The sequence below is a fragment of the Salvelinus namaycush genome, chromosome 32 (assembly GCF_016432855.1).
Source record: "Salvelinus namaycush isolate Seneca chromosome 32, SaNama_1.0, whole genome shotgun sequence".
NCBI lineage: Eukaryota > Metazoa > Chordata > Actinopteri > Salmoniformes > Salmonidae > Salvelinus > Salvelinus namaycush.
This window is the reverse complement of record NC_052338.1, coordinates 12,653,396-12,677,380: the sequence shown is the minus strand read 5'-3', so window position 1 is coordinate 12,677,380 and position 23,985 is coordinate 12,653,396. Positions and strand designations below refer to the sequence as shown.

Sequence of the window (23,985 nt, the reverse complement as noted above, 5' to 3'; positions counted from 1 at the left end):
GTGGTGGGTAGTATATGGGGCTTTGGTAACAAAACGGATGGCACTGTGATAGACTACATCCAATTTGCTGAGTAGAGTGTTGGAGGCTATTTTGTAAATGACATCGCCGAAGTCAAGAATCGGTAGGATAGTCAGTTTTATGAGGGTATGTTCGGCAGCATGAGTGAAAGATGCTTTGTTGCGAAATAGGAAGGCGATTCTAGATTTAATTTTGGATTGGAGATGCTTAATGTGAGTCTGGAAGGAGAGTTTACAGTCTAACCAGACACCTAGGTATTTGTAGTTGTCAACATATTCTAAGTCAGAACGTCCAGAGTAGTGATGCTAGACGGGCGGGCGGGTGCGGGCAGCGATCGGTTGAAGAGTATGCATTTAGTTTTACTTGCATTTAAGAGCAGTTGGAGGCCACGGAAGGAATGTTACACTGAATTAATTAGTTAAGTTATGAGTTGTTGTTATTAAATGTAATATTCCAATGTTATTTAATGGTATTAGTTATTCCATTCCAATATTATATTATAATGAATATTTTTTTTTATGAATAATAAACAACTATTGAAAACCTTTTGCACCTGAATGGCATTATTCAAATAATATTTAGGGCAATTGTATATAATGGATTGTATGGAAAACTAACAACAAAGAATGTATGTATGTAGGTGCAGGTGAGTTAAAAAGAGGGACTTTACATCAAATCTCCTCATAGTGCGGATATTAATGGTGACATGTGCAAAACCATTTCCCTCGGGGGCCTGTTACCCCGGTACTTTTAAAAATGCCCCTTTTCTAGTAACATTTCATGAATACCTAAAAAAGTGTAAACTGTAGCCATTTATTTCCCTTTATAGTTTATTTGCCTAAGCAGTGGTGTAAAGTACTTAAGTAAAAATACTTTAGAGTACTACTTAAGTAGTTTTTTGGGGGTATCTGTACTTTACTTTACTATTTATATTTTTGACTTTTACTTCAACACATTCCTAAAGAAAATTATGTACTTTTTACTCCACACATTTTCCCTGACACCCAAAAGAACTCATTACATTTTGAATGCTTAGCAGGACAGAAAATGGTCCAATTCGCACACTTATTAAGAGAACATCCCTGGTCATCCCTACTGCCTCTGATCTGGCGCACTCACTAAACACAAAATGCTTTGTTTTTAAAGCCCTGGCTAGGTCACACCCCAAGAAGAAAATTGTGCGGTATAAGGAATTTTCATATATAATATAAGGAATTTTCAATTATTTGTACTTTTACTTATGATACTTAAGTATATTTTAGCAACTACATTTACTTTTGATACCTAAGTATATTTAAAACCAAATACTTTTACTTAAGTAGTATTTTACTGGGTGACTTTCACTTTTACTTGAGTCATTTTCTATTAAGGTATCTTTACTTTTACTCAAGTATGAGAATTGAGTACTTTTTCAACCACTGCGCCTAAGCATGATCTTCATCCACATACCGATTTTTTCCCAAACGTTGCTTTTTTGGGTCAGCAATTAGACATTGTTTTTAGGGGGGGCTAGTTAACCCCTACTAACCAAACATTTGGGGAAATATTATTATTATTATTATCATAATCATTAAATAGCTTACCTAAAATATATCATGAGTCTTGTTAAACTAGGTAGAATTGCAAGAAATCAGCTTCAAAACAACATTTTCCTAGATCCTCAAATTAAACAAAATCAAGCTGTTGTTCCATTCAAATGTGAAAAGGGGAGCCCTGGGGAAAAATGGTTGGGAACCTCTGCCATACGTAACCTGAAACTGGCAAAAGTGTACCTTAACTATTTAACATACAAATATTAGGAAACATGGACAAAAAATGTACACTAGAATTGCCTGAATGCAATAAAAATTAATTCAGAAAAAAATTACGAGTCAATGGCGTTACATCATACCAAAGAAAATTACTTTCACATCCGATTTGATTTCTGTCGCCTATCATTTATTTTAATCTGTCTACATTTTCACAAGAAAATATGCGCACTAAGTCCACCCGACCAGCAGAGTTCCCTGTTGTCAAAACGAGTCAGTCCAGGCATAATGTGACTCTTGTCTATTTCGCTTCTGTGGTCGGCAACCGATGTTATGCTTTTAGGAAACACAAATATCTACTTAGAAGTTTGCCTAGATTATTGATCCTGCATGTCTATGACTTACTCCATCCGGGAAAATAAAGACACCGACACCATATACTTTTTAAAGTTTGTGAGAGATCATAACATCAGGTATGTTTGAAAGCGTTTCTCAAAATGTAGTTATCTGACGCATAGTTTCAGGTCTACTTCTAAGGACACAATGTAGCTTTACTGAAAATTCGTGCTGCATATTACTTTTCATGTTGTATTTTATACTGTATGTGAAGATATCAATAGTCTTCTACTGAGGAAGGCAAAAGTGTGCTTGGTTTCCGGGGCGTGACTTTTGTTGGGACAGAATAACTTATTTTAGACTTTTAAACGTAATCAAATTTGCCTTTTGAAAAGATTTTCAACCTAATAGTGTTACTATCATTATGCTATTTTATTTGCATGCGTTAAAGTAACAACCTAGGCGAATGTTGACATTATTAAGTAATTTATTACAAGTTAACAATTTAGAAGTCTTATCTTTTCAAGATTGATCAGTGATGAGAACGATATAGCATACTACTTTTAAATAATTAAAATACACCCTACAATATAATATAGATTATTAATAGAATAATCACGTTTTGCTGGCTCCCAATTAGATTCTGATTATATTTTATTATTTATAACATTTCAGACATGGTGCTGCTCATCTTCCTCATAAATCAGTCCTTATGTAGGATACCTGATAAAAATTGAAGGCAAGTCAACGCCATGGGCAACCAAGACAACTTGGAAGATGTGTTTGTAGCTGTCGTTCGTCCAAAGAACCATGTCAGTTTGAGCTCTAAGGAATATCGGGCTAAAGCCTATGAGGTAAGACTACATACAGTACCTTTCATAAGATACAGTAGTGATTAGCGACCATTCAACACCTAGCATCTGAAGGTTAGGATCTCTTTGCATAACAGCAAGGGGTCGGACTGAGAGTCGCAGGGTGCTGTGTTTGAGTCCCGGTCTGGGCTACTCCCTGGATTTGTTATGTTGGTGTCAGAAGTGGGATACACATTATTTTGTATACATGCTTAAGTATCCCTGCGAGAAGCAGACTATGGTTACAGCAAAGTGGCAACGCCTTTATTAATACATTTAGTGTAAGGAGGCTCAGTTCTGGAAAGCTCCCTGGAAATGCAGTTCTAGTTTTTGTCATATTACCATATCATCCACCCCAAGTCTTCTGCAATATAATTTGACTTTAACCCAAACATTGTTAATGGCAAATCACTATTATTTAGCTTATGGTTTGATTTCATAAATGTATTTCTAGTTAAGTTTATCTCCACCAGTGACATCATGTGTAACTCTGTTATTACCCCTCCTTTAGATCCTGTTGATAGAAGTTCCTTTGGAAGGAAAAGAGAAAAAACGGAAGAAGGTCTTACTGGCGACCAAAATCCAAGCCAATGGGGACACATCCAGATCCATTTTGAATTATGTAGAAGAAATGACTAAACCCATATCTAACAACAAGGGTTTTATTGGTAAATAAATATTTCTTAGTTGCTTTTCTGTAATTATGGTGGCTTTCCAGATTTGGATGTGAATCCTTTGTTAATAGAAATGTTCTATGAAGAGTAGAAAGACATTTCAAATAACAAATTGTGTCAAAGCACTAATCCCTCTTATGCTGTTGCTCATCACAGGAAAGCGTGTGGTGCACATGAAGAAATTCCATCTCGATGGTGACAATGAAGGAAAAGAGGTCTCCCTCTTTTTTGTGCCAATTAATGTCAAAGGTAGAACTTGACACTAACTTGTCAGCACATAAATAATTTGGTTTACAATAACTTATGTGATATAAATGATTAGAGTGTCTACTTGTGGCGGGCCGGGGGCCTGCAGGCTGACTTCAGTCGTCAGTGGAACGGTGTTTCCTCCGACACATTGGTTCGGCTGGCTTTCGGGTTAAGCAGGCGGATGTTAAGGAGTGCAATTTGGCGGGTCATGTTTCGGAGGACGCATGACTCAACCTTTGCCCCTCTCCCAAGCCCGTTGGGGAGTTGCAGTGATGAGACAAGATCTTAATTGGACCGCAATTGGATATCATGAAATTGGGGTGAAAAAGAGGGTAAAATCCCTTAATAAAAATAAGTGAAAAAGGAGGTAGAAAATAAATAATGCTAATACTGAGCTATAGTATAGTGTCTTTAGAAAGTTTTCAAACCCTTAATTTATTCAACATTTTGTTGTGTTACAGCTTGAATTCAAAATGGAGTAAATTTAGATTTTTTTCTCACACACAATACTCCATCCATAATGACAGTGAAAATATGTTTTTAGATTTTTAGCAAATTTATTGAAAATGAAATACAGAAATCTCTCTTTTACGTAAGTATTCACACCTTTAGTCAATACTTTGTAGAAGCACCTTTGGCAGGGTTTACAGCTGTGAGTCTTTCTGGGTATGTCACTAAGCGCTTTCCACACCAATATTGTGCAACATTTGCCCATTATTCTTTTCAAAATTCTTCAAGCTTTGTTGAATTAGTTGTTGATCATTGCTAGACAACCATTTTCAGGTCTTGCCATAGATTTAAGTTCAGTCCTGCTGAAAGGTGAATTCATCTCCCAGTATCTGGTGAAAAGCAGACTGAACCAGGTTTTCCTCTAGGATTTTGCGTGTTCTTAGCTCCATTCTGTTTCTTTTTTTATCCTGAAACTCCCCAGCCCTTAATGGTTACAAGCATACCCATAACATGATGCAGCCACCACTATGCTTGAAAATATGGAGAGTGGTACTTTGTAATGTGTTGTATTGGATTTGCCCCAAACATAACGCTTTGTATATGCTGTTCATTGACTACAGCTCAGCATTCAACACCATAGTGCCCACGAAGCTTATCACTAAGCTATGGACCCTGGGACTAAACACCTCCCTCTGCAACTGGATCCTGGACTTCCTGACTGGCCGCCCCTAGGTGGTAAAGGTAGGCAACAACATGTCTGCCACGCTGATCCTCTGCCACACCTCAACACTGTACTCCCACGACTGTGTGGCCAAACACGAATCCCACACCATCATTAAGTTTGCTGACGACACAACAGTGGTAGGCCTGACCACCGACAACGATGAGGCAGCCTATAGGGAGGAGGTCAGAGAACTGGCAGTGTGGTGCCAGGACAACAACCTCTGCCTCAATGGGAGCAAGACAAAGGAGCTGATCGTGGACTACAGGAAAAGGCGGGCCGAACAGGCCCCCATTAACATCAACGGGGCTGTAGTGGAGCGGGTTCGAGAGTTTCAAGTTCCTTGGTGTCCACATCACCAACGATCTATCATGGTCCAAACACCAAGACAGTCGTGAAGAGGGCACAACAAAACATTTTCCTCCTCAGGAGACTGAAAAGATTTGGCATGGGTCCCCAGATCTTCAAAAAGTTCTACAGCTGCACCATCGAGAGCATCTTGACCGGTTGCATCACCGTCTGGTATGGCAACTGCTCGGCATCTGACCATAAGGCGCTACAGAGGGTAGTGCGTATGGTCCAGTACATCACTGGGGCCAAGCTTCCTGCCATCCAGGACCTATATACTAGGCAGTGTCAGAGGAAAGCGCTAAAAATTGTCAGAGACTCCAGTCACCCAAGTCATAGACTGTTTTCTCTGCTACCGCACGGCAAGCGGTACCGGAGCGCCAAGTCTAGGACCAAAAGGCTCCTTAACAGCTTCTACCCCCAAGCCACAAGAATGCTGAACAATTAATCAAATGGCCACCGGACTATTACATTGACCCCCCCCTCCATTTATTTTGTATACTGCTGCTACTCGCTGTTTATCATCTATGCATAGTCACTTCACCCCTACCTACATGTACAAATTACCTCTAACCTGTACCCCCGCACACTGGCTCGGTACCCCCTATATATAGCCTCGTTTTTGTTATGTTACTTTTTATTATCTTTTACATTAGTTTATTTGGTAAATATTTTCTTAACTCTTCTTGAACTGCACTGTTGGTGCCATTTCACGGTAAGGGCGGCAGGTAGCCTAGTGGTTAGAGCGTTGGATTAGTAACCGAAAAGGTTGCAAGATCGAATCCCCGAGCTGACAAGGTAAAAATCTGTCGTTCTGCCCCTGAACAAGGCAGTTAACCCACTGTTCCTAGGCCGTCATTGAAAATAAGAATTTGTTCTTAACTGACTTGCCTAGTTAAACAAAGGTAAAAAAATTATTAAATTAAAAAAGGTCTACACTTGTTGTATTCGGCACGTGACAAAAAATGTATTACTTTAGTGCCTTGTTGCAAACAGGATAGATGTTTTTAAATATTTTATTCTGCATATGCTTCCTTTTTTCACTCTGTCAATTAGGTTAGTAGGGTTTGAACACTTATTCACTTAATTTGTCAAAAAAAAAAAAACATAATTCCACTTTGACATTATGGGGTATTGTGTGTAGGCGAGTAACAACACAACTCTATTTCATCTATTTTAAATTCAGTCTGTAAAACAACAAAATGTGTAAAAAGTGAAGGGGTGTGAAAACTTTCTTAAGGCACTGTGTACTTAAAAAAAAAGATATGACTTGTATAGTAATACAATTGCTCAGAGGAAGAGATTTTGTATAACAAGAAATATAGTGGTCAAAATTATTGGATCCCCTGTTGTCAAAACTCACTCTCCCCTTGCGAGGATAACGACACCTTGAGCCTTTTTCTAGAATGTTTTATGAGATTGGAGAACACATTGGGAGGGATCTTGGACCATTCCTCCAGTCAGAATATTTCCAGATCCTTGATATCCTTCGTCTGCGGTTATAGAATGCCCTCTTCAATTCAAATCAAAACAGGGGATCCAATATTTGTTTTTATTACTTGTTAAACAAAATGTCTTTATCTGAGCAATTGTATTACTATAGTTTATTACCATATACTTTTCTCTTTTTTTTGGAGCATACAATATAGCTCAGTATTTGTATTACCGGTATTTCTTTTAGTCTTTTGCTGATCTTTATCAAGGGATACAACAATTCCTGACCCCATTGTAAGTGTTAGTACACTTGTGTCTGGGGTACTTTTTAAAGCATTCCTTAGAATAATTCCTTAATAATATAGTTTAGCTAACAATGTTTTCTTTATTATTGTGTGCTGCTTATTGGTCTTTCGGAACAGATAATAGCAAGCCTATCTACAACCCTGGGAGCCCAAGTTTTTACTGCCTCCAGGATATCATGCGTGTGTGTAGCGAGACCAGCACTCATTTCTCCTCCATCACCTCAAAGATGCTCCTGGCCTTGGACAAGTAAGTCTTTGTCTATGATTTCATATTGAAGTAATTTAGCAGGCGCTCTGATCCACAGTTTTTTCTGTGTATCAGAGAGCTTAAAACCAGTGTATATGGTAGCTTCACTTACTCTACCATCTTCATGGCTGTTGTATTCATGCCACTTCGGGGGCGGTAGGTAGCCCAGAGGTTAGAGGTGGACCGGTAACAGAAAGTTGGTGGTTTAATTCCCGGGCCGGACGATGAACAAAGTGGAGAACTAGACTGGTTACTGGAGGGCTGCTGGTTTCAGATCATTACTACTATCCACTGCCGTTGTGCCTTTGAGCAAGGCACTTAACCTCACAGCACTGCGACTGTCGTTGTGCTTCTTCCAGCCTCTCGTGACTGTGTGTGTGTGGTGTCCGGGGGTTGGAAATAACATAAGATATTTAAAACGACTTACAGTGCAGTGAGTGACACAGTAGATATTTCACCCACCATAGAGACATTGGTAAACCAAAACGTCACCACTAAACCTTGACCTTTGAACTTGTATCTTGTACCTGCCCTATCCAGGTGGCTGGCAGAGAAGCACACCATGCCTCACGCCATTGCAGCTCTGTTCCGGCCCGCACCGGTGGACCGAGTCAAGACCAACGTGAGTAACCCTGCATACACCAGCGAGGGCAAACCCAGTGATGGGGATTTGCACATGGGCTACACCGCCTTGGAGATCAAGAGCAAGATGCTGTCACTGGAGAAGGCCGACATGTGCATTCAAAACCCTCTCTATGGCTCAGACCTGCAGTATACCAACCGGGTGAGAGCCCAGATAGTTTTTTCCAATTCCTACCCTCTCCCGAGGGACAGCTTACAAGACAGTTCACATTTTTGTTTTAGCCCTGCACGGACACACTTTTATTTAAACAGAAATACTGTGTATCATAATCAAAATATGTGAAGATAAACTAAAGTGTTTACGTATCCTCTCTATTTTTGCAATTTCTAGGTGGACAAAGTTATCATCAACCCTTACTTTGGCCTTGGTGCTCCGGATTACTCTAAAATCCAGATCCCTACGAGAGAAAAGTGGCAGCACGGCTCTAACAATGTGACGGAGGAAAAGTGAGTGTGCCTCCCAAAATGTAACTTCAAAACAACTTAATGAATTCTCCAGACCTGGGTTCAAATAGTATTTTTTCCCCTTCAAATAGTTTGAGCCTGTCTGGAGTGCCAAATAGGTGACATTTGCACATTTGGGACTATTCCATCAGTTCCATTGAGCCAGGCAACCTGTCTGGCAGTTTGGGCCTTTTCAAATGCCTCATGACATTGTGAAGTCCAAGTGATTGAACGAGGCCTATTCTCTGTCTCCTCCATAGGGAGCACCAGTGGGTGGATGACTTCCCCCTACACCGCAGTGCCTGTGAAGGTGACACAGAGCTGCTCACAAAGCTCCTGGAAAGTGGCTTCTCAGTCAAACAGCTGGACAGCGACCACTGGGCCCCCATCCACTACGCCTGCTGGTACATCTCATACGAGCAGTGTTTTGTTCTAGCACAGCTGTACACCAAAACAAGTGGCAGGGCTGCCAACTCATCCTAGATTATAAACCAACCTGTAAAATAAAGTAAAAATAAAGTGTTACCCAAATTCCCTAAAGAAAATGAAATCTCTAAGGACAATAACATTTATTCTTTTTTTTATTGTACAGCTAACGTCAAATAAGAGTAAAACTTCTGTGTTGTTTTGAATGTAGGTATGGTAAAGTGGAGGCGACAAAGCTACTGCTGGAGAAGGGAAACTGTAACCCCAACTTGCTGAATGGCCAACTGAGCTCCCTGCTGCACTTTGCAGCTGGAGGGGGCCACTCAGAGATAGTACAGCTTCTGCTCCAGCATCCTGAGATAGACCGGGTAAGACTGAGACAGATGCACTAAAACAGGTTTAGATCCTGGCAGGGGTCTCCAACTCTAGTCCTGAGGAGCTATTAGGTGCATAGGCTTCGATCCTAGCCCTTCAGTAGCACATCTGATTCCCAGGCTGAAGATCATACTTAGTTGATTATTTGAATCAGGTTTGTTTGCGATGTGCTCAGTGGTTAAATTGAGCCAGAGCTGCCCAGAGCCAAACTCCTGCACCTTGGGTGAAGGGGAGAGCTAGGCAGAGCCAAGCTTCTGCACCTCACAGGTCAAAAGACAAAAGTAGGATAAAAGTATGCTAAATCAAGATTAGGGTTAGTGTTGAACATAAGGCTAAGGTAAGGGTTAGATTTATGGTTAAGGGACACAGGTTAGGAGAGCATTTTCACTAACTCTAACCCTTTCCCTAATGTTAAACACAGTCTCCTAACCTGCTACATGAATTATCCTAACCTGCTGCATAAGTTCTTCTAACCTGCTACGAAAAAGGAACTTTGGTATCAGTGGCATGAAAAGAGTGTTTCCCTTATGGGTAAGGTTATGAATGGAACACTAGTCACTTTAATGTTTACCTATTTTGCATTACTCATCTCATATGTATATACTGTGTTCTATTCTACTGTATCGTAGTCTATGCCGCTCTGACATTGCTCGTTCATATATTTATATATTCTTAATTCCATTACTTTACTTAGATTTTTGTTTATTTGGTATTTGTTGTGAAATTGTTACTTATTACTTATTAGATATTACTGCACTGGCGGAGCTAGAAACACAAGCATTTCGCTACACCCACAATAACATCTGCTAAACACGTGTATGTGACCAATAGCATTTGATTTGTTGACTAGTAGGCTCAGGGTTGAGTCGGGGTGTGGACATTAACCTAGGGTTAGGGTTGAGCCAGGTTATGGACAAGGGGAAAGTGTGGAGAGACAGCAGAAGACAGTGAGCATGGCTTAACCCTAATCGTAACACTTTTAAATTCCCAATTCAACCCCTAAATGTGCTGGAATAAAAGCCTGCACACCCAGTAGCTCTCCAAGACCTGAATTGGAGAACCCTGGTTGAATCCAGTAAATCCTCCATCCTCCACCTATTTGCATTATGACCACATACTTTAGGGTGTGCTGGTACCAGTGGAAGGTCATAGCTTAGGATTTCAATATGTTCCCAGTAGTAAGTAGCAGTAAGAAAGTCACTTTGCTTGCTTGTTTTTATACTCTTATAAGCACATAGAGGATCAGCAAAAGAGATCGCCCCTGCAAATCTGTGAAGAGAACAAGCAAAACGAATGGGAGGAGACAGTGAAACTCCTACAGCAAGCCAATAACAAACCAGTGAGTGTGGAGTGTGTGTGCGTCAGTGTGCGTGTGCGTGACTGTATGCTACTCCAACAGACTTGTCAAAGTCTTATTACCATTAGCAGTTCATGAAACTGTGTGTTCGTTCCGCAGTACGAGAAGGTGCGCATCTACCGCATGGACGGCTCGTACCGCTCGGTGGAGCTGAAGCACGGCAACAACACATCAGTGCAGCAGATCATGGAGGGCATGCGGCTTTCCAAGGACACCCAGCAGTACTTCACCATCTGGATCTGCTCCGAGAACCTCAGTGAGTCAAACATACACAGATCCAAAATGGCTGCCCAATATTTGGGCATAGGTATTATATTCTTGTATCTGTAGTATCCTATTTCCATGCTACCTGTGCTCATTATACCCTTTGTGTGTGTGTGTGTGTGTTTGTGTCTTCCATCAGACCTGCAGCTGAAGCCCTACCACAAGCCACTGCAGCACCTGCGTATCTGGACAGAGATTGTCACTGACCTCACTGTCCTGGACCCCCAGAGGGAGAACCCACAGCTCTTCCTCCGTAGAGATGTCCGTCTGCCCCTCGACATTGAGAAAAAGGTTTGTAACCAATTTGATTCTGATCAACTTTATTATCCCCTTGGGAAATTCTTCTTGCTGCATCTGTAAAGCAAGGAGTTGGGATTTTGAATATTGCTTAGATCAGTGTTTCTCAACTCTGGCTAAGGGGGACCCAGAGGGTGTGCATGAATTTGTTCCAGCCCCGTAATAATACACATGATTAAACTGATCAAGGGTTTGGTGTTCAAGTTCATTAGTTTGTTCATTAATCCATCCACGATTGGCTTGAAACTTCTCCTCCAGATTGAGGACCCCCTGTCCATCCTGATCCTGTTTGATGAAGCCAGACACTGCCTCCTCAAGGGCTTCTTCCCCTCCCCGGACAGCAAGCTGATCACCCTGGCCAGCCTTCTGCTGCAGATCATCTACGGAAACTATGAGAGCAAGAAGCACAAGCAGGGCTTCCTTAAGTAAATATCTTAAATTGGTCCCTGAATTCAATCAATCTAGCATAATACTCTTTAAAACTGGGGAAATCTTGGTATGATATGTGAAGATAAGGTACATAAAGCTGTGGTAATATGATATACTATTGACATAACTGTCTGTGTAAATGTTTTGTTTTCAACAGTGAGGAAAACCTGAAATCTATTGTCCCAATATCCAAGGTGAAAAGCAAAGCACATCATTGGACAAGCAAGATTCTTCATGAGTATAAGGTCAGGTTTATTTACATTATTTAGTTTTTGTGAAATAACTTGTATACATTTATATCTGTGGGGTCAAACTCTTAGCCTTACTTCACCTTATTGGCCCCACAGTGCTTCAGTATGAGTGAGGGTGTGAGCAAAGAGATGCACCACCTCCAGAGGCTCTTCCTGCAGAACTGCTGGGACATCCCGACCTATGGTGCCGCCTTCTTCACGGGCCAGGTCTTCACCAAGGCTAGCTCCAGCAACCACAAAGTCATCCGCGTCTTCGTGGGTGTCAACACCAAGGGCATGCACCTCATGAACATGGAGACCAAGGTACCCCGGGGCTATTTGTTGGTTGGGGACAGATTCATATGAATACAGATAGAACCATGTTTTAACCATGCAGTATACAGAATACATTCTTATTTAGTGGTCACAAAGTAAGCATGGATGTAAATATCTAAGCATATAAATAAGCCTCAAAAGTATCCAGCTTTGTATATTTTGAATGTTTTCATGTTAATGCCCTCTTACTGATACTGTGCATATGTTTTACTGTGTATTTGTAGGTACTTCTTATCAGTCTGGAGTATGGCTCTTTCATGTGGCAGCTAGGGCACGCTGATCAGTACTTTCAGATTCACAGTCTGGAAAATAAGATGAATTTCATTGTGCACACCAAACAGGTAACTATAGGACCTTTCCCAAGTAATTCCAATGGCTGCATATCTGTGATTATGTTGAATCAATGTGTTGTAGTCTGGAAAACAGTGCAGATTGTATGATTTATAAGAACATATTTACCATAGCATACAGCTCTAACTCTAGCTGAAGAGTTGAATGTGGGCAATATTACATGAAATTGCTTGTATTCATTGGCTCCTTCTCTTCTTTCCTCAATAGGCTGGCCTTATTGTTAAACTGTTAATGAAGTTGAGTGGACAGATGACTCCGAATGACAGAAGTTTAACAGACAAGTATGCATATGGTTGATTCACTATGTACTCTTTCCCCCATTTGTTTTGCTTTCTTGTATTGTAATTTGCTTTTTTGAGGAAAAAGTATTTTCACCAATTACTTAGTTTTGTATCACAATAGAACAAGACATGTTTCACATTTGGTTTATTTGATATTAAGATTTCTGTTACATTTGACAAATTCTTACATGCTGTAATTTTTATGGTTGTAAATAATGTGTATTTAATTATTAATTTTAATAAAATGAATACTATATGAGTGTAATTCCTTCTGTTTTGATGAAAATAGCACTGCCCATATCACTCAATCTTGGGAGCATAATAAAATTTTTATCTGTGTGCATTTTGTGGCTAGAAATGGTTTCAGTTCTGCAATGCAAAGAAAAAAGACATTAGGACAAATGAATTCCCTAAACCTTGAAATCAGTGAAAGATAATGAAAATGTGATGTCAGAAATCAGACGGACTGACATTGGTAACATCAGTAACTGCCACATGAGGGAGCTCTGCTCAAATAAATGACTGAACTTGTCCACAGTACGGTCATTTCAAACGGCTTGAACAAGATAACATTGATAAATTTGTATTAAAACGTTTAAAACAATGTGAAATTCATTGAAGTGAGTAATAAGACATTCTGCAAGATTCAGCAACCTTCTAAGCACGAGGGGAGTGGAAACGTCATTGTTTACATTATGTAACCATGATAGTAGCCTGCTGACATCTTCTGTATCACTGAAAGTCAGTGAAATTGATTTAACTTATATGGAAGTTAATTTATATGGCGATGTTGTGGACAAACCAAAGGTAACATTAAAATGATATGCTTTAAGTTAGTGACATGCGAAATTAGCTCTGCCATCGTGTTTGGAAGCTTGCCAGCCGAGAGCCAGCTTCAGTGCTACATTATAACAATATCTTCACTCAGCAACTGTTGTAACAATTTGTGGAATGAGACAGGTACAATGTACCATTACTGTAACATTCACCAACAACAGTAGCCATAATTGTAACAGTATGGAAATGACAGATGCACTTTGGGCTCTATAGAGCCCCACTGTGGAGGTGTCATAATACCCATAAAACCTAGGGGTCAAACAGGGAAATGGTTCCAGTCATTTTTCCACCATTCTTTTTTTCCCATAGAGAATTTTAGGAACACTTCAAATAAGGGCTGTGTTTTGTGTAGGCTGACACTGGCATGACGTTTTGATAACCATGTATATCTCTCTCGGACAAGGTGACTTTTATCAATATATTCGGCTCTATTTACTCTCAGATTTCGAAAAAAACGAATTAGCATCAAAGTAGACATAATGCAAGACTACCTTTCCCTGCAAGCTCCTGCACGTCATTTCTAGCTGACACCTTTGCTAACAGGTATTGTGTCAATTTAAATAACATTTCATTTTTGGGGTGTAAATACAGGTGAATATATTGATAAAAGTCACCTTGTCCTAGAAAGATTTACACGATTATAAAACGTCACGCCACAGCCCTTATGTTTCTAATATCCCCTATGGAAAAACTGAATGGTGGAAAAACTATTGGAATCATTTCCTTGTTTGACCGCTAGGTTTTATGGGTATTATGACTCATACTGTGGTACTCTATTCCATAGCCATGGGAAGTAGAGGTGCTGTAGCACCCCCTGAAAAATCATAATCTGTAGCGTGGGCAAAGAAATTGCACACCCCGACCTCAAACATCTTCCCGCTGCTATGCTTTATTCAATCTGTGCTACAAATGTAAAGGTAATTTCTGATTGAGCAGACATATGCTTTGTTGACCGTGAATGCAGTCTCCGGTAACATTGCCTTTAAATTTCAATCACGCTGTAACGCTGAATTTACGGATTGAATATAGCCCAAAATCTAACCGCTATCTTGTTTCGCAGGGTTAATACAAGTCAGAGATAATGTTGGAAGACATGATTGACCAAAACTCTCTTGGAATTAATTCAGGAAAAACCTGTGAAATTCCTCACTTTATCAAACAATGAGCTAAAAACACTTCCAGAAGAAATAGGAGACTTGAACAATGTGGAATTCTTATCTCTTCAAGGAAACAAATGAACTTCAATACCTTCAGCTGTCCACTCCCTGCACATCCTCAAAGTCCTTGACATCAGTAATAATACAATTGTAAGGCTTCCGGAAGAAATCTTTCAGTTGGAGAATACAAACATCTCAATTCAAGCAACAACAAACTCAAACACAAACACCTGCCATCTGCATTTGGAGATCTCGCCACCTTGGAAATTCTCAATCTAAATGGCAACCGACTTACCGCTCTACCAGAGACTTTTGGATGCTTGAAGAATATCACTGTTTTAAATTTAAAAAACAAGCTGTCATACCTTCCACAGGTTATATGCCAACTCCCTGAACTCTTTGAGCTCAATCTCTCAGGGAACAAGATAGTGAGTTTACCCAAGCGTTTATCCCAGCTGAAAATACTCAAAGTTCTGTCTCTGAATTCCAACAACCTGACAACTCTGCCTTCAGAACTTTTCTGCTTGACTAACATAGAGGAACTGAATCTGTGTAGAAACCAGTTAACATTGATTCCTGATGATGTGGAGAAATTGAAGGGGCTCAGAGTCTTGCAACTTTGTCACAACAAGATAAAGACACTTCCGGAGAAAATAAGCTCATGCTCAAAACTGCTGCATCTCTGCATCACTGGAAACCTACTAACAAAACTTCCCAGGAGTATTGGTGCTTTGGAACATCTCAGAGAGTTACTGGTGAATAAAAATCAGCTAGAAACACTGCCTCGAGGAATCGGCTCTCTAAAAAATCTCTCAGTTCTGGAATGCTCAAGGAATCATTTGGTTAATTTCCCCCTCAACATAAGAAATTGCTCTCTGTTGACCTCAGTGGATCTCAGTTTTAACCACCTCCGCACCTTCCCAATGGGTCTGTGCTCTGGACTTTCTCTATGTCAGCTTGACATAAGTAAAAACATTTTATCGAAGTTACCCCCCAACATTGGTGAAATCCACACCTTGCAATGCCTGAATCTCAGTGAAAACCGATTCACTGGCGAATGCCCCAAGCATCTCTACCGACTTCACAGGCTAATCCATTTGGATCTGAGCTACAATTCAATTCAGACCATTCCAGAAGGAATCTCCAGCTTGAAAAGAGTACAAGTGCTCGTACTTCAGGGGAATAGGCTTACTGAGTTCCCTCTTGAGTTGCACCATGTTAGGGCAGTACAAGTGCTTGACCTGTCTGATAATCAGATAGGACGAGTTCCATTAGAAATACGAGAACTGAAAGACCTCAACCTTTCCAATAATCAGTCCTTCCTATTTCCTGTGAAAGTGTGTGATCTGAGATCACTTGAAAAGTTGAAAATCTGCCACAGAAGAGGCATCAAGGTAAGCTATAGTGAGCATAAATTAAGATAACTTTTTTTGCACCAACCATTAGAGCTAAAATACAATTCATTAACATTTTGGACAGATATCAGAGCTAAGGTTTTCCTCAAAAGTTTCTCATCTGTGTGTCTTCTTGACAGCTAACCACACTGCCAAAGACCTTGTCGAAACTAAGATGTTTGAGAGAACTGGACTTCTGAGACAACGTAGTGCAGCAGATTCCTGAGAGCATCGGAGAGCTGGATCACCTTACTAAGCTGATAGCTATCAAAAACGTTATTATAGTAATTTAGAAGCCTATTTAGTGTACATTCGAAGGACTTGTTATTATGCGAATCATGCATGTCTCCTCACTGATTTTAAAACAACTCCACAATGCTACTTCCTGTAGGGAATCTTCTCCAGTCTTTACCTCCAGATATGGGCCAGCTCCAGTCTCTGAGGCAGTTGGAGCTGGAGGGGAATCCTCTCACCAGACCTCCTAAGCAGATCTGTGACGGACACCAAATATTCCCCATTGGGACAGTACCTCAGCTCTGAAGTCACCTGGAAAATTGGGGATAATACACAAGCATTCCACAGTACATTTCATATTCAAATTGTATTGTTAAGTACTGTATGCTTGGCAAGTGAGGTAATGTTGCAACTTTGTTATTTTGTTATAGAGCACATCTTACAAAAGGCTTTCTGGTCTCTGGCCAATAACTTGCAGGGCGATGATTTTGATCACTTCTGTGAGAAACTTAAGATACCCACTGAGGAGTTTAAGACCAAAGAGAATAAACGGTATGACCTGAATCATCCAATAAACCTCTAATTTGGCATAGAATTTCAGTGATAGATAGTGTTCCTCAATTTAATTTCAGGGTCCAATTACAATCAAGGAATTGATAGGAAATGGAATCACTCAATTTGATTACTTTGTGTGTGTAGGGCATCCCAGAAGGAAAAAACCATGCAGGCCCCGACTCTGTGGAGAGACTTATTCCATAGTGACCAGGAGGCATCTGTCATAGCTGACCAACTTGTGAGGACTCTGGTCTTGGCAGGCCTATACACACTCTCCTCTCAGGTTCAGGCCATCAAGATATATGCCAAAGCCATAAGACTGAATACACTATGCCAAATGTGCTATATGAATAGAGGCGTAGTTCATGGCATTGTGAAGTTGGAAAGTGAGAGGAGTAATTTGTTTTTCATAAATGTACATTTACCAAGTGAATCCATACCAAAGTATTGATTATTGTTTGACCATGAGAATAAATGCAATTGGATATGCATCAACATTGTGTGAAAGTGGTTATTGATGGATTACAAAATCAATTATAATCATTCAAAATCATAACAGTAACCTACACAAACATAGCCTACATCTAGGCATATTGCTTTGTAACGTTCACAGGTATAACAAATTTGATTGAATTTGACACCCTTTTAGTGACTACAGTAGCTACATCTATACCTATTCTACGCTGTATGTAGTTCAACCAATGTGATTCTCCTATTGAGGCATTTCGCTTAACTCGGGCAGTGACATCATATAGCCAGACATCAGTCCAGGTAGTGATAGCCAACCAGAGTGCAGGAAGGCAGCTGCGGAGCGTGGAGTTATTTGAATGACACACAGCGACTAGCAAATGAAATAGCTTTATTTGTCAGGCGGGGGCAAGACTAACTTCACATCTACAGGTAGAGATGCCCAGGAAACAGTAAAATCTGTCACGTATTTTCATTTAGTGATATAATGACAATGGATGAAACTATGCCTTTGGAATAAAGAGGGATTTTACTGAGCACTGGGGAACACTATTTTCTGCTAATACTGATAGCCTGGGGCCTTCTGGAAAACCGAATTAGATGTTGTAGAAGCGACATCACAACCGGATAACAGATTTGTTGCAAATTCAAGGAGTCTGACGCAGTAGCCTACAATATTTTACAACAATTTGAAAGAAACAACATAAGACGTAACAATGGCTATGCATTTATATCAAGTTAGTAGTATGCTAATAGAAAATACAGTCGGGAAAATGAGTGACAACTTGACATCAGTGGTCCTTGCAGTGTCTGTGATCACCCTAACGTTGGGATATATTTCTAAACTGGTGCTCAAACAGTCACAGTCTTCTTCAGAAGAACACAAGGTATGTACATGAAGAATAAATCAATTGAGTTACAGTATATATTACATTATTATTATGTCTGCTACAGTGAATGTTACAGTATCACGGCGCATTCATAGCCGATTGCATATTGTCCAAAATCACAAAATCATTTGACTTGTGTATTTTATTTTTGTAACTAAATTAATGTTTTTCTTTTCTCAGAAATACCCACCATACATACCTTCTAGCATTCCATTTCTGGGTCATGCCATAGCATTTGGGAAAAGTCCCATTGAATTTCTGGAGAATGCATATGAAAAGGTAAGAATACAGTACTGCTGTATGTATACTTAATATATTTTAGTGCTCAAAGTGCTACCTATTTTGTTTACAAAATGTGCAGTAATAAATTGCATTCACTTTACAATAACTTATTTCATATAATACAGCTTTTGAATCTCTACCTTACTGGTGTATAGTGCCATGTGAAATTGCCCTTTATAGTAGGTGCTAAAACAAGGTTTATTTTCTTTCTCTTCACAGTATGGGCCTGTTGTCAGCTTTACCATGGTGGGCAAAACCTTTACCTACCTTCTGGGTAGTGAGGCAGCCACACTGATGTTTAACAGCAAGAACGAAGATCTCAATGCAGAGGATGTCTATTCCCGATTGACCACGCCAGTTTTTGGTAAAGGGGTTGCCTACGATGTACCTAACCATGTAAGCAAATAAATACTTACGGAGATACTCCCTTTTGCACTCACAAATGTAGAGAGAATGTTACCACACAAAAAGAAGTGTTGACATAGGTTTATGAGATGAAACATAAGACAAACTTATCATAAACTAAGTATTGATTTATCTAATTATGCCGCTCATTTTCTTTTGTAGATCTTCCTGGAACAGAAGAAGATGTTTAAGACAGGACTGAACATCGCCCATTTCAAACAGCACGTTGAAATCATAGAGGAGGAAACGAAGGAGTACTTTTCACGATGGGGAGACAGTGGAGAACAAAGTAAGATGACAGAGCCATTACAATTGGTCTGAGTTTCTACAGTATTCCATGTGGAAAGTAATCCAAATGCCCAGTTCCAAATAGACCCCTAGCCCCTACTGTAGCTACTTCATGTAGACCTAAAAGGATTGAAAAGCCGTAAGCAGAATGACACATTTCCCACTTGGCCTATAAGATGGTAAAGTTAAATTATTAATGCAGTATGCTTATCCTTTCAGACCTATAAGAAGAGCTGACTGGATAGGGACTTGGGTGAAGCACAGTGGACTTTAGATGTCAGCAGTGTCAACTGTTCAGAAAATGAGCCATTCAACATAATTTCCCATCAACAAGTTCTTTAGTAATACCTCATGTTTTCAAAATCAAATCAAAGTTTATTGGTCGCGGACACAGATTTGCAGATGTTATCGCAGGGGCAGCGAAAGCTTGTGTTTCTAGCTCCAACAGTGCAGTAATACCTAAACAATACACCATAATCAATGTGTTGTAACTACTGTAATACAGTTTGAACCTTGCTATCCATTTTAAGATAGTTACTTTTTTATCTGTAAAGGTAGGGTAGCGATATGACATTTAACAGAGCTACCCCTGACACGAATAGAGAGTAAGAAGCAAATCAAGTCAACATTTGTTGTCATGTATTGTAGCTATTACGTTGCTCAAGAGAGCAGTGATCTCCCATGCACATACACAGATACTTAACGGGTTGCTAATGACTGCAGCCTTTTGCTTCACACTCTTGATAGAATCTGTTTGCAACGTGTCGCTGTTTATGAATACGCCATAACGCTTGTTTACACGCCATAACATTTGAGCTGTAGCGCAGTCAAAGTTATCCAGTCAGCAATTCTGACCTCTGTTCTCTCTCCCTCTCTGTCTCACTCATTCACTATTTCCATCTATCTCCATCTTCTTATCTCTTCCGCTCTCTCTCTTTCACGCCTTCCTATCTCTTCTACTCCTCCCTCCCTCAGACCTGTTTGAGGCCCTGTCGGAGCTGATAATCCTGACGGCCAGTGCCTGTCTGCATGGGAAGGAGATCCGCAGCATGTTGGATGAGAAGGTGGCCCAGCTCTACGCAGACCTGGACGGGGGCTTCAGCCACGCTGCCTGGCTACTGCCCGGCTGGCTGCCCCTGCCCAGTTTCAGGTAAGAGAAAGACTTCATTCATACTGTCCTTTCCTCAACCAAGGGTCAATTCAAACAGTTCCACCTTCAGGTTAGGTTTTTTGTTTGACAGACCAAGCTAGACTGAGTTACCAGAACAGTTGCTGGAAACTATGATTCATGAAACTTTATTCATTGTTCTATCCTCAGGTTAGGGTTTTGGGTGATCGACTGAGTTGGACTTAATTATTACTGTATTCATTCTGTAATAGCAATATGAGAATATCTTATTTCTATAAGGCAGGAATAAACAGGTTTTGTCATTTTTGTACAGACGAAGGGACAGAGCACACAAGGAGATCAAGAACATCTTCTACAAGGTCACCCAGAAACGCAGAAGCTCTGGAGAGAAAGTGGACGATATGCTGCAGACCCTCATAGATGCCACCTACAAGTAAGACATAAGTGGAACAGATGCCAGTATTAATACATGTGGTACAAGTATATGCTTCCATGCCTCCCAACAGAACTGAAGTGAATGGACATTTGGTTTAAAGGGGTTCTACAACTGTTGTACCATTTCAGACTGATTCAATCCTAACTATTTTTGCCCATTTTAAGAGATGGGCGGCCCCTAAATGATGATGAGATAGCGGGCATGCTGATTGGTCTACTCCTGGCCGGACAGCACACATCTTCCACTACTAGTTCCTGGTTGGGCTTCTTCCTTGGCAAAGATAAGGCCCTACAGGACCGCTGCTATGCTGAACAGAAAACTGCATGTGGAGAAGACTTGCCCCCACTCAACTTTGACCAGGTCAGAATCCATAACTGGCATATTACCAACTGCACGTAAATGGTCATAGACTACACTACAGCTTTGTTGTTGAAAATATTAATTATGTTCTTATACTGCCTTACACGTGTTGACTATATTCACAATCAATTATATTAAATATAGGTACATACATCTTTCTGAATTATTTTGTTGAAACTTATTTAGATCTGTTTATTGACCATATTCTATTTAAACTGGGTAATTTTATATTGTATGTAAGCAACTTCAGTTTAGAACCTTTTTTCTAGACTGCTAAACCACAAGTTCAGCTATTCATTTGGACAGTTTTTATCATTTAAATATTTGACATGGTCTTTACTTACCTGTTCTCTTGTTCATACATCAGCTGAAGGACCTGACTTTGTTGGACCGCTGTTTGAAAGAGACCCTCCGACTCCGTCCACCCATCATGACCATGATGAGAATGGCACGCTCTCCTCAGGTAAGCTCAATATCATTATTGGTTGGGCGGTTAACGAATACCCATGAAGTCATTCCTTCTGTCAAGAGATTTTACAAATCCATTAGAATAGCAGTTAATTGAAAAAAACGTTTTAGACACAGAATTTAACAGAGAGAAATGGGAATAATGTAAATTGTCCATATATTTATTTATTTACATTGAAATGGAGCCCCAACCCAGCTAAATGCATGTGTGTACAATAGGGTGAGTGAGTGACTATTGACCAACCCTGACCCTTTGCTTCAATCCACTCCCAGACTGTAGCAGGCTACACCATCCCAGCTGGCCACCAGGTGTGTGTGTCCCCGACAGTCAACCACCGTCTGCAGGACACCTGGACAGAGAGGATGGAGTTTAGGCCTGACCGCTACCTTAACGACAACCCTGCTGCAGGGGAGAAATTTGCCTATGTGCCCTTTGGTGCAGGTAAGAATATTTAGTAGTTTTTTCATCCCTATTAATAGCATCTTATACGTTAGGTGATCTGCCGTCTTTAAGAGGAAACAGAAGTGTCAGAAGCATGTACACAATGGTAGGGGAAACATCTTTCATGCAGTATGCATTTTGATTTGTAAAATTTTGTCAGTAGGTGGGGCTCTTGCTCAATATATGAAAATATGAACTTTACTCCTATTCCAAGCTGTCTCATGCCACAAAGTTTCAGATTTTACCCTCATTTCCATGACAAAAAAACAAAAACACTGATGTTCACTGCCCTCTAGGCCGTCACCGCTGCATCGGAGAGAACTTTGCCTACGTTCAGATCAAGACCATCTGGTCTACCATGCTGCGCCTTTACGAGTTCAACCTGGTCGATGGTTACTTCCCCACAATCAACTACACAACCATGATCCACACCCCGCACAACCCCGTCATCAGATACAAGAGGAGACAACACTAAGAGACACTGAGCGCAAAACACAGCAGCGAAAAGAGCAAGGCTTTGTCCAAAATGGTTTCCTATTCTATATTGTACTACTTTTGGCCATAGCCTCATAGGGCTGGCTCCCTCATAAGGCTCTGGCCAAAAGTAGTGCACTATATAGGAAATAGGGAGCCATTTCAGATTTGCCCCAACAAACAACCTTACCTTTAACGGTTTTATTTAGAGAACATTCTTGTACTTGCATTTAGGAACTGTTCAAATTAACGCAAAGAGTTCTGTCTGAAAATCTAATTCACTTTACTTTTTGTTGCCCCCACCTTATGTTTGCTGTGTTTTTATTTGCTAGAATGTATTGTAAGCCACAGGAGGCTGGTGAGGGGAGGACGGCTCATAGTAATGGCTGGAATGGAGTAGAATGGAATAGTGACAAACACATGGAAACCACTTGTTTGATGTGATACCATTCCACTTGTTCAGTTCCAGCCATTACTATGAGCCCGTCCTCTGATTTAAAGGGACACTAGCCACCACCGATGTAAGCCTAAACTGAATCAGTTTGTTTATTCATCAAAAGCTCATCTTTTGTAGCCTGATCCCAGATATAGTCCAACTACTATAGGATTTGGCTATACAACACAAACAGATCTGGAACCAGGCCTCAGCTTTTGGCCATTCTATTTCAAAATGTCATGGTAAAGCATATAGCTTTCAAGCTTCCACTGTCTGAAAGGTGATATGGAGTCCACTGTGTAGGAGTGACAATACTACTGTAAGAATGAATATTACTGGAGTAAAAAGCACTTAAGCACTGCCTTTTCTAGAGCTATGAGAAATATTAAAACCACTGATCCTTATCCATTGCTTCATAGAGATCAGTGATCAAACCGACCATCACTGACTTTGTATGTACTGTCCATTCATAATTGTACAAAGATAGAGGACCTGGGCTGGGTCAAACAAAGAACAAGGACTTTAAACGGGGAGGGACAACCTGCACTTGCTTAACAAGAGACACATTTTCTGTTGTGTGCCCTAATAAACACGACTTGGCGTATCGAGTGGGAATGTTGGGAGGTCATAGTGTAGTTTGACCAATGTAGTGCCTTGATGGAAAATTATCACTCCATTTTATTTAGATTGATTTTACTATTTGAAGCCTAATTTTGTGAACATTTGCACCTTTTAAATAAAAATTATATCTGAGATGATGCCATGTGAATTCCAGGAGGCGAAATCTCATGTCCAATTTGTCTTCACACCATAATTGCATTGACCGTACATTTCCCCCATACCAGATTCACATTTTAGCTGAAGTTTTATTTTGTTTTACAACAGTTAGAACTAATTACATGTGTACTTGTAAAAT

The 23,985-nt window shown here is 40.2% G+C and overlaps 3 protein-coding genes across 7 annotated transcripts; all 3 read left to right on the top strand.

The window, feature by feature from the left end:
• The first annotated feature begins 2,062 nt into the window (after window positions 1-2,062).
• LOC120027365 (krev interaction trapped protein 1-like) lies at window positions 2,063-13,157 on the top strand. Of its 4 annotated transcripts, none has more exons than XM_038972281.1 (17): window positions 2,063-2,240; window positions 2,779-2,957; window positions 3,466-3,622; window positions 3,785-3,877; window positions 7,253-7,382; window positions 7,923-8,004; window positions 8,356-8,471; window positions 8,729-8,872; window positions 9,106-9,262; window positions 10,501-10,608; window positions 10,726-10,882; window positions 11,030-11,181; window positions 11,446-11,612; window positions 11,774-11,861; window positions 11,964-12,170; window positions 12,407-12,523; window positions 12,741-13,157. In XM_038972281.1, exons 2-17 carry the CDS (start codon window positions 2,856-2,858, stop codon window positions 12,828-12,830), a joined length of 2,067 nt encoding a protein of 688 aa, XP_038828209.1. In that variant the 5' UTR covers window positions 2,063-2,240; window positions 2,779-2,855; the 3' UTR covers window positions 12,831-13,157. The 4 variants fall into 4 exon arrangements, with proteins under 4 accessions (XP_038828209.1, XP_038828207.1, XP_038828208.1 ...); XM_038972279.1 differs by having other exon boundaries at window positions 7,923-8,166; XM_038972280.1 differs by lacking the exon at window positions 10,501-10,608 and having other exon boundaries at window positions 7,923-8,166.
• Window positions 13,158-14,957: 1,800 nt separating this feature from the next.
• LOC120026838 (leucine-rich repeat and death domain-containing protein 1-like) lies at window positions 14,958-17,480 on the top strand (the record flags this gene model as incomplete). Its single annotated transcript, XM_038971548.1, has 2 exons — window positions 14,958-16,202; window positions 16,343-17,480. Coding segments are annotated over 2 exons (1,305 nt in total), but the record flags the coding sequence as incomplete, so codon positions are not given.
• Window positions 17,481-17,884: 404 nt separating this feature from the next.
• LOC120026999 (lanosterol 14-alpha demethylase-like) lies at window positions 17,885-23,843 on the top strand. 2 transcript variants are annotated; one of them, XR_005473261.1, is made up of 11 exons: window positions 17,885-18,346; window positions 18,530-18,628; window positions 18,851-19,027; window positions 19,199-19,325; window positions 20,300-20,474; window positions 20,767-20,886; window positions 21,054-21,249; window positions 21,617-21,712; window positions 21,991-22,159; window positions 22,456-22,685; window positions 22,763-23,843. XR_005473261.1 is itself a non-coding variant. In XM_038971833.1 (10 exons), the coding sequence occupies exons 1-10, from the start codon at window positions 18,176-18,178 to the stop codon at window positions 22,632-22,634; spliced, it is 1,509 nt and encodes a 502-aa protein (XP_038827761.1). In that variant the 5' UTR covers window positions 17,885-18,175; the 3' UTR covers window positions 22,635-23,843. The 2 variants fall into 2 exon arrangements, 1 of the variants encoding a protein (XP_038827761.1); XM_038971833.1 differs by having other exon boundaries at window positions 22,456-23,843.
• Window positions 23,844-23,985: the final 142 nt, after the last annotated feature.

Coding starts and splice junctions, on each gene's coding strand:
- LOC120027365 (XM_038972277.1), top strand. CDS start 2,856: ATGGGCAACCAAGACAACTTGGAAGATGTGTTTGTAGCTGTCGTTCGT. Junction 3,623..3,784: donor TAACAACAAGGGTTTTATTG/GTAAATAAATAT, acceptor TGCTCATCACAG/GAAAGCGTGTGGTGCACATG. Junction 8,167..8,355: donor ACCTGCAGTATACCAACCGG/GTGAGAGCCCAG, acceptor TGCAATTTCTAG/GTGGACAAAGTTATCATCAA.
- LOC120026999 (XM_038971833.1), top strand. CDS start 18,176: ATGGCTATGCATTTATATCAAGTTAGTAGTATGCTAATAGAAAATACA. Junction 18,347..18,529: donor CTTCTTCAGAAGAACACAAG/GTATGTACATGA, acceptor TTCTTTTCTCAG/AAATACCCACCATACATACC. Junction 21,250..21,616: donor CCCCACTCAACTTTGACCAG/GTCAGAATCCAT, acceptor TTCATACATCAG/CTGAAGGACCTGACTTTGTT.